Genomic DNA, 10,000 nt, shown 5'->3' with positions numbered 1-10,000 from the left:
GCAACAACGCTACCGCAGCACCACCACCGCAGTCTATATATATATATATTGTGGCAGCAGTACTCCAGGTCATACATATATATGTTATTCCATGGGTTATGCAACATACATATTACTCATAACGTGCTTTGCCATGGGAAATGGTATGTCTCAGTTACCTTCCTGTTTCCCCCCTCCTTTCTCGCTTACATCCATGGGGCGGTCCCATAAGAACGGGTCCGTCCAACCCCGGCATGCCTCGGCCCATAATGTTTTACCCATCATTCCCTCCACCCCCTCCCTCCTCCACATCAGTCCTCCTCCTTACAAGTTCCAACCGAATATCACCACACCACTACAGATTGTCCACTCTCCATTTCTCGGGACCCATTATGAAAGTTGTCTCACCGCATGGATCTTCAGGTTTCCCACACATTCAGTCCACGAACATACATATCCTTCTTTGCTTACCTGTAAGGCATAGTATGTTACCCCGAGGATCTTTTTAGCAGAATTTTTGGGTTGTCCCACTAGGGACGAACATGCGTTTGTTTAAGATTTGACTTTGCAGGTTGACACTGTTTCTCCGACTGGTAGTATCCTGCCAGTTGTCTGGGTAGCAGTGCTGTGCAATGCTTAGCAGTGTTTAATATTCGATTTGCATGATATTTGACTTTTGGCATTGATGTCTTCTTCATTACATGTTATATATGAGTCTTGTATCCTTGATTCATGTGTACGTACGCTGTATGAGGTCCTGGGAACTTCAACACTTTATTGCAATTACACCTCACATCTGGCCTTACTGCAGTACTCCAGTTCACATATTTATGTTATGTAGCAGGTTATACCATTTCACATTGTACATAGATTCAGTTCACGTTTGGTTTGATTTTCCTGTGGTTAGAATTAGTTTGTTGATACCTCATGCATATCTATTGCTATGATGGCTTAGTAGTTAACTACTGTGACTATAGTGTACAGGGTCCTGAGTTTGAGCCTTGCAGAGGCAGTTTATTTTGTTGCTGGGCAGAACATGGGCCATTGGATCCAGAGTGATTAAGGCATTTTAAAGCAGTTGTAAGCGGGTTTGTGCGACGGTAAGCACTGCTAATCTCCGGTTACAGTTTCTCACACTCAGTTAGCTTCTACTTTGCTTAATCTGTGTAGGCAATCCTTATCCCATGCAAACACACTTAGACACGCTTACTGCTGCTTATTTGTGCTTAAACCTGCTTACTGGTGCCTTATTCATTATGACACTGACACTTCACATGTGCATTTCATGCAGTACTCCAGTTCACATTTAAATGTTATTATATAGGTTATACGGCAAAACAATGTAAAAATATGTTCATATACTGATTTCACATGGAAAATGATATGTGCTGCAGTGGGACTTGAACCAGGAATGCCTGTTCGTTAGACAGGTGCTCTAACCACTTCACCATTGCTGTGCTGCTTCATTTGCATATATATTCCTTGTTATCCTCTTCAGCCTTTTCAGCTGCTTTAACCATAGCTAAGTGATTGGCAAACCCATGCACCTACGGTTAGCTGTACTCGGGTTTAAAAAAAATAAATACAAGGGTTAAAAAAAATAAATACAAGGGTTTCTTCACTTTATTTCAATGTTCTGTTGCTGTTGAACACATGGGGACTGTTGGTGGAGATATGTGGACACCTATGAGTGGTTTCGCTCATTTATTTACACTTTTTTCTGTTCAACTTTTCAGGGGCGTGTTTATTCTTAGAGCTTTGCTCTCAGATATGCCCCCTGCACTCGTCCATGATCAGTGTAGGATTTGGAGCTCAGGCAGCGCACCTTCATTAATATGCATGGCGCGCTGCCATCCTCCTCTTAAACTGCCGCTTCCGTGCAGGACTAGATTAGTCCTGCATGGAAGATTAGTAAATCCGGGGGCAATTCTGTTAGGGAGTACAAATTATAAGATATTTATGAACATTAAAAAAATGAATAATGTGATCAATAATGTAATGTATGAGGGTATGTATGGTATTCTGGGAAAACAAATGAAAGAAAAGTTAGTCCTGATAAGGGAGACAACAGCAAATAGGAAGAAGAAAAATAAGGAAAATGTAAAGCATGTGACAGTGTGTATTATGGTCAAGTATGGAGAATTATGGGATTAGAAAGAATTTAATGAAAGTGTGAAATCAGTTTATGAAGAAGGAAGTAGATAAAAGTGATGGCAAAATGGACAGATAGGAGTAAGTGTGCAAATTAAGACAGGATAATACAATGTTGCCTTACAAGTGGTAAAACTTCCATTATAATTATGAATGTTGTGGTACAGATTGCCAAACATTATTAGAAGGAGCAACATGGATACGAATAACGGGTCCAAAGGGTATCGCTATTTATGTCTTATAAATATGATTTAACAATAATAAACAATAGATGCTGTAGGAATTAACAGAAATAAAAGGACAGTTATAGAAAGTAGGCTTGATATTTAATAATGAATAAGGGCAAAAATAATGAGTTTGGAACATTGCTAAAACTAGAAAGGGTGCATACATTGCTACACAGAAATTACGTTTGCTAGGGAAAACAATATGTGATACTGTAACAGTGGACAAGTGAGCTAAAGGAAATAAGAACATTTGTTGATTATAGAAATCTTTTCAACTACCATTTAAAAAAAGTGCATTTTTTTAAATACATTTATTTTAGGGTGTTTAGTTTATATTACAGATATGTTCATTTCTAGTTGTGATGGAAAAAGAGTTGCTACAAATTCTTTTTGGGGTTGCATGGATATCAAAGCTAAATACGATCAAAGGGAGAATTTTATACAGCAACTAAGTCAAAAGTCGCTAACACTAATAAATCTAATTGTAAACTTGTCATTCATTCACTTGTCTTGGGTGCTAAGAAGATAAAACATGAGAAAGATGAAGTAATAAAAAAGTGCTGTATTTCATGTATGACTGTAGCAGTGACATATGGAAAAAGAAATGTGTGTGATTGTAGTCAAGTAAACAAATATATAAATTGGGATCTACTTTGAAATAATGAATTTTCATAATACCAAAAACCAAAATATCAAGACCAGAACATTGAAACTTTAATTTCCTGAAACTTTAAAACATTGAGTCTCAAAATATCGAAAAACAAAACTCAAACCTAAACTTCCTACCTTCCACCAAAAAAAAGATACCAACAAATACAAACAAACCACTGTCTACTTCTCTACATTTAAGTTAAATATATCATATTTGAGATTGCACTACAATGACAACAATGGTTACTGTCTACATTAGTTCCCAGATCCCTGACAAGTGAATCAACTTCTAAAATGACTTTATTGATGACGTAGTTACCCAGGGTGGCAGACTTCCCAAAAGGTACTATAAAGCATTCCTTAGTATTGAGTTTTACACCAAGTGCTTGTGTGTATTAGACCTTCCTGAAGTGAGTTCTCATTTGAGGGGATTCACTTACTGCTCCCAGTTTGTAATTGTCTGTGAACTTGGTTAGCCAAAGGCCTTTGACATTGGCTTTGACATCTGAGAAGTAGATGCCAAAGAGAAGTGGGCTCAGCACAGAGCCCTGGAGGACTTTACTGCTGACCAGCATCTTTTTGGAGATGGCCTCATCAGTTCTAACCTCCTGAGTCCCATCAGTGAGAAAGCTAGACATTTATATTTTTATAAAGAGGTTCATACCTGGCTCCATAAGTTTGTTGGCAATGCCCAAGTTGGATACTGTATCAAATACTTTAGCCAGACTTACATAGGTAGTATGCACCATTTTCCCCCATCCATTGCCTTATGTGACTTCTTCAAAGAGTCCACCAGATTCAGTATGCATGACCTTCCTCTAACTGGGATGAATCCAACATCTGGAGGTCTCCTATATCCTTATTGATAATTTCCATAATAATTCCTTTCATGGCTTTGCAACTAAGAGTAGTCAGAGTAATGGATCTATAGTTTCCACGATGTGTTGAAGGTTCTCCCTTATGAAGTGGGATGACTGTTGCAGTCTTCCATTCACATGCTGCAAAGTTTTTTTTAAGACTATAGTTAAATAATGACTCCAGGAGTCCTAATAAGTCATAATTTAGACTACTGAGGAGGCATCCTGGGATGTTATCAGGGCTCACTGAGGCCGTGTTCTTGGCTTTAGTAAGTGCAGCCAGTACATGCTCCCTAGTTATAGTTGGAGTGGTTATGTCTGAGGGTATTTTTGAGGAGATGGTTGGAGGTGAGAGAGGGGTAAAGTTGGAACTGAATTTGTCCACTAAAAGGATTTCTATATCACTAGGCTCAATGAATGTGGCACCATTAACCACCAGTTCAGTACACTGCTGTGTACTGCTCTTGAGGCTTCTGACATAGCTGTAGAAAGACTTATGGTTATCTTCCACCCAGGAGGCTATCTTAACATTCATGTTGGCTTTGCTTGACTAATTAGTTCTCTTAGTTGTGCATTTACTTTGATAAGAGAGTTTCTATCTTGTAGGAAGTACTTTTCATGATTTATGCCATAATATTTTTCCTTTTGTTGCATAACAGTCTCCATGTAGTAAATAACTATGGTGGATTACATCCAAAGGAAAGAGCTACAAATTATTTATTAATCACCTGTAACAATTTCAGGTTAATGTGTAGTAATGTAAGTGAGGAAATAGACTTTTAAGTATAGGTGATATGGAGTTGACATTAAGTGACGTAAGAACCTTTCTATTTCTGGAAAAGCACTGGTCATGTATTATGGAACAAAAGCAGTGGTTCAGAACCATAAAACAGTCTTGTTAATGTACTGCTAGGCTCTGTATGTTACTATACATTGCAAAAGTGATTGTCTGTTGGAGAGGTTAGTCTTGGTTGGCACTTATTTAAATATTTATCTGTATTGGCACTTAATTTAAATAATGCTATAAGAATGATAAACTTCTTTGTTTGCAGGTACCATAGCTGCTTCAGCTCAGCCAGGAGAAACAGTGCCAGGAGGCACAGCAGTGGCAGTACCAGCACCAGGACCGCCACCACCTCCACCACCACCACCACCTCCTCCACTGCCATCAGATGACCATGGGACTGTTACACAGGCTGTCTCCCAAGAATCGACAATCACAACTCGTACCACTGGAGATCAACTTCCTGCACCACCCCCTCCCCCTCCCCCTCCTCCTCCTCCTCCTCCACTACCATCAGAAGTCAAAGAAGCAGAGGTCATGTCTGCCCCCCCTCCCCCACCCCCACCTCCTCTCTCTGGTATAGACATTCCTCCCCCACCCCCACCTCCTTTCCCTGGTACAGATATCCCTCCTCCACCACCACCTGCACCAGGAGGAGTACCACCACCACCCCCACCACCAGGCATGTCAAATCTGTCCTTTGCAAATGCATCTCAAGCTGTCACCTCAGGTAAGCCATAATATTTACTTTATTTTTTTGTTTGTTTTATTTTATGTTCTCACCTGTATAACTTCTGAACCTTGACGTTCCTTTATTTTTTTGTGGCAGAGAAAGCAGGGATTTAGTGCTCTTATGGGGATCTGTAGACTGGAATTCATTCCACAACTTTGGTATTAACAGGCCCCAGACACTAGATATAAGTACCTCATAGTAAAGCAATAATTCCTATTAAAACAGCCATTTGTGGACTATGTGGATAAACAGAAGGAATTCAGGTTTTCCAATCCAATTTCTTTAAGTAGTTCTGTGGCAGTCACTACCTAATGTTTGTCTCTTATCCAGCTATTTAACCAGACTACCCCCAGTTTCACTCTGAAAACAGGCAAATGCATGTAGTGGGTTTATCTGGATATAAAACAAATAAAAAATGTTACTTATGCAATTGTCACTTATGATCAGAAATTATACTGGTAGGTGCATTGTTTCCCAAAGCAGAAAAAATGTCTGCATTAATTCATACACATTCCTTGTCCTAACCAGATTTTTGTGAGTCACAGAACATCATCAAATGTATACAAACAAAAGGTGAACCTGATTCAGTGTACCAGTTTATTCATGTCAATTAAGGAATAATTGAAACATTGAGTATTGTGTTGTCTAGTTCATTATGTGAAAATCAGGTATGTAATATGAACAGCCGGACGTTTTGTAATACATAACTAAAATTAAATATTTAGGGGACTGAATTTTTTTGCACAAAGCTACCACTAACTGTAAGGTTGTCTTACATCCTGCTTTCAAATTCCTTCCACAGATATGGGCAATGGAACGACACAATAGCCAGTGAATTAAAATTAAAACAATTCAAATTTGTTGTATTACTCACATAGATTAAGCGCTTTCAACCCATAAACATGGGACTTCATCAGAATCAATAAAAGAACCAATGATTAAGCTTTTACACCATTCCAAAATGTTTCAATTAAGACTTTCATAAAGGACCAGTCACTATAAAAGTACTAAAAACATTTATAAAAATACATTAACTGACACATTTTAAAAAAAGATTAAATAATCTTCCACCTATTAAAAGACATTAACAATTTGTCATCATCCATACAAAATTATTAAAGCAATGATTTTTTTTAAATCCATACACACTCTAGAGTGTTTATAAAGTGTATTATTGTTATTCTTTGTGTATTTTTAAAATAGGATCCAATTTGAAGGATAACTTTGAATGGAGAGGGTTAGATCAAGGGAAAAAAATTTACAAAGCATAGGAACAAAAAATGTGGTTCATGTGGTCAATGTAGTTACATTCTAGAGGAAAGTTATATGGTGCTAGAAAATATGGAAAATGTTAAAGTATATTTTTTTGAAAGGGAACTCTCAGATGAGTATGGTAGTCTATTTGGCTTCCTGTCCTGCCTACTATGTAGGCAAGATTGAAAGGCCACTTAAGAAAAGGATTTATGAACATATTTATCAAATTAACACAGAGAATGACAATAATGCACTTTATAAATGCTCTAGAGTGTGTATGGATTTTAAAAAAATTAGTTTTGGAGGTTTGGATTAAGTTGCAGTTAATTTTAGAGGAGGTGATAAAAGGGGTAGATTAGAAGAAAACAAAATGTGGTGGCAATTGAAATTACAAGAATCACATCTGCCTGGATTAAATGAACATATCTCATTACAACACATTTTAAACAAAAGAGCAAATAGATATTAATTCATTCTTTTAATAATTTTGGATGGATGACAAATTGTTAATGTCTTTTAATATGTGGGAGATTATTTAATATTTTTAAGACGTGTCAGTTGATTGTTTTTATAATTTTTTTTTGTACTTTTATAGTGAATGGTCCTTTAAGAAAGCCTTAATTGAAACTTTGGAATTGTATAAAAGCTTAATCATTGGTCCTTTTATTGATTCTGATGAAGTCCCAAGTTTATGGGATGAAAGCACTTAATCTATGTGTGTAATACAAGAAATGTGAATTGTTTTAATTTGAATTCACTGGCTATTGTGTCGTTGCATTGCCGATATCTGTGGAAGGAACTTGGTAGTTATTTGCTGTGTTGGAAACTTTTGGAGAGTTCACAGTGGTTTTTGCATCCTGTTTTGAAAACAAGTGGAATTTTTTTTCAGGAAAACCAAATGTTCTTTTACTTTGAGATAGTGTAATACTGGTGGCAGTATATTAGGAATGCAGGGGTGTAGGGCCAGAGCTTTCATGTTAAGGAGGGGAGGGGATTCAGCCCATCCAAAAACACAGTATTTTTATTTCTGTGTCCTTTCTTTTAATCTTCTCTTCCAGTTTTAACTGGTGTTTTCTTAATTTCTGAAATGAGTTTTTGCTGTAACAGTCTAAGCTAACACAATGGGCCAGATACAATAAAGCCTACACTAAGTGTAGACTACGTGTACATGATATGCATTCAAGAACATTTTTATCACATTTTTTGTGCTTTCTAGTCATTCAGAAAGATCATACTAAGTCTACATGCAGTCTACACTTTGTGGTAACCTTTATGAATCCCTGTCAGTATTTAAAGCTGCAAGAATATCAGTAGGAAAACTAAAATTACGAGGAAGAAGGTGTGAGTTATGTCTGTGTTGTCTGTTCACTCACAGCAGTACACTTAGTCTACACTTAGTGTAGGCTTTATTGAATTTGGCCCAATGTCTGTTGTTGAAATTGTTTTATTCACAACTCCACAAAATTGTAACTTCTTGGCATGTGGACGTTTTAGAACTAATTTCAGAATTTTAGAAATAAAGCTGTCAACATAATAGTAATAGTAGTAATAATAATAATAATAATAATAATAATAGTTAACCAGGAAGGCCTGGGTTGTTAACACAACATTTTAGTTTCGCCATTAGTCCTACACTTCAATACTATATAACCAATGGCATACATGCAGTATTATATGAGGCACAGAAAGTAGAGTCTATTACAAGTACACAAGTCCCAGCTGCTCAGAGACGACTGCCTCGTAGCCAAGGACTCACACATTTTATAAAGTGCATTGGTTGCTCTTCACAGTCAGATTAGAATAATAAGTTCAGATGATATGTAGCAGCTGTGCAGAAGGTGAGTGAAGCTGTCACACCTGGCCCAAACACATTATTCGAGTGTGAGAAAGGTAAGTGCGGCAACCATGGAGAGGGTGTCAGAAGGGGTGGAAGAATAGCTTTGGTTTTTAGGCAGGATGAGGGATTTAAGTTTAGGGAGCCAGATGGGAATGGTAGTGGCTAGGATAAGGAAGACAGTTTAGGGTTAGGTAGTGGGAGTGAAATTTAGGTTTAGTGAGCAGGCAGGATGTTTTAGGTTTCAGGAGAGAGAGGAGAATTTAGAGTTATGGAGTAGGAAACAAGTTTTAGGTTTAGGTAGTAATCATAAAGTTTAGGTTTAGGGAGTAATCAGGGACTTTAGGGTTAGGGAATAGAAGAGGAGTTTTAGGTTTAGAGTTATCAGGGAATTTAGGTTTGGGTAGGGGTAGTGGAGTTTATTAATCTCATTTATTTATATTTGTTTACTGGGGTAGTGCACTGATCTCAGTGGACCCATCTGTAGGCACAGTCTGGGCAAACAGGATCACAGGACTTAAACTGTACTGTTCATTAATGAGGAGTTACTACTGAACTGACAGATTTTATTGGAGATGGATGAAGGTAGTGGCATTTTTCATTGAGGCTGTAGCTACTATAGGTAGTCAGTATTCGAGTTGAGATAAGAGTACAACTTTGCCTCTGGCATCACTGGCCGGCATGGACAAAAGAGATGATAGCTTGATTACCTAGAACAGTGGTGTGTTGACCTTTTTTATGTGTGTTTTGAAGAGATTGGTCTAGCCACATGCCAGTGTATTTGAAGGATGTGGTAGTTTCTATGGTTGTATTGTTAACATCTTTAATATTAAGGAAGTTGATGTTTTGCCTATTTTTGGTTGGTTTCAAATAGCATTGCTTTTGTTTTTGAGGGACTGAGTTTGAGGATTAGGAAGCAATGAGCCACTTTAGCTTTAGAGAGCGTGAGGGTAGTTGTATGGTTAAGGTTAGGTAGCCAGGACTCATAAAATGACCAAAGACAGTTGAAACAAACAGACTAATAACTTCACAACAAAATGTGCTGTAGTGCACAAATGACAACCCACTGGCACCAAGAAAAAATCTTTATCTGAAATGTTAAGTGCTTTCATTCCCTTTAGTGGAACTTCATCAGAACAAAAAGCATTATGATAAAATCACATTTAAATAGAACACATTCATGATCATATGATTAAACCAACCCAATCATAAAACCATTTCAAGCAAACAATTAATTTAACTTGAATAATTAATTTATTAAAATACCAATTAGATTAATCACGCATTACAATATTTTAATTTTAAGACTGAATTAATCGAGCATGATTCATTCAGCCCTGGGAAACAAGTGGCATCCAGTTTTAACTGCCACTTCAGTTCATGTTTCTCTAAATGCTCATCTATTTTAAACCCCATGGGTTTCTTCAAACCTGTTCCATGTCTAAAAAACTAAAAGTATGGTCACTTTCTTTCTCAATATTCCTATACAATGCATTAGTAGATTTACATTTATGGGTATCCAATATATGT

At 37.2% G+C, this 10,000-nt stretch overlaps 1 protein-coding gene across 6 annotated transcripts in view; it reads left to right on the top strand.

Annotated features, from left to right (window-relative positions):
- FMNL1 (formin like 1) overlaps positions 1–10,000 on the top strand; it is a 1,099,995-nt gene that overhangs the window by 900,906 nt on the left and 189,089 nt on the right. For all 6 annotated transcript variants that reach the window (XM_044055136.1, XM_044055138.1, XM_044055134.1 and 3 more), the window contains exon 15: positions 4,918–5,379. In XM_044055136.1, the coding sequence (XP_043911071.1) occupies positions 4,918–5,379 (462 nt within the window). The remainder of the gene's footprint in view (positions 1–4,917; positions 5,380–10,000) is intronic.

This window comes from Protopterus annectens, chromosome 13.part0 (assembly GCF_019279795.1).
Source record: "Protopterus annectens isolate FY-2018-M chromosome 13.part0, PAN1.0, whole genome shotgun sequence".
NCBI lineage: Eukaryota > Metazoa > Chordata > Ceratodontiformes > Protopteridae > Protopterus > Protopterus annectens.
The sequence above is the reverse complement of the archived record's forward strand: the minus strand, read 5'-3'. Positions and strand labels throughout refer to the sequence as shown.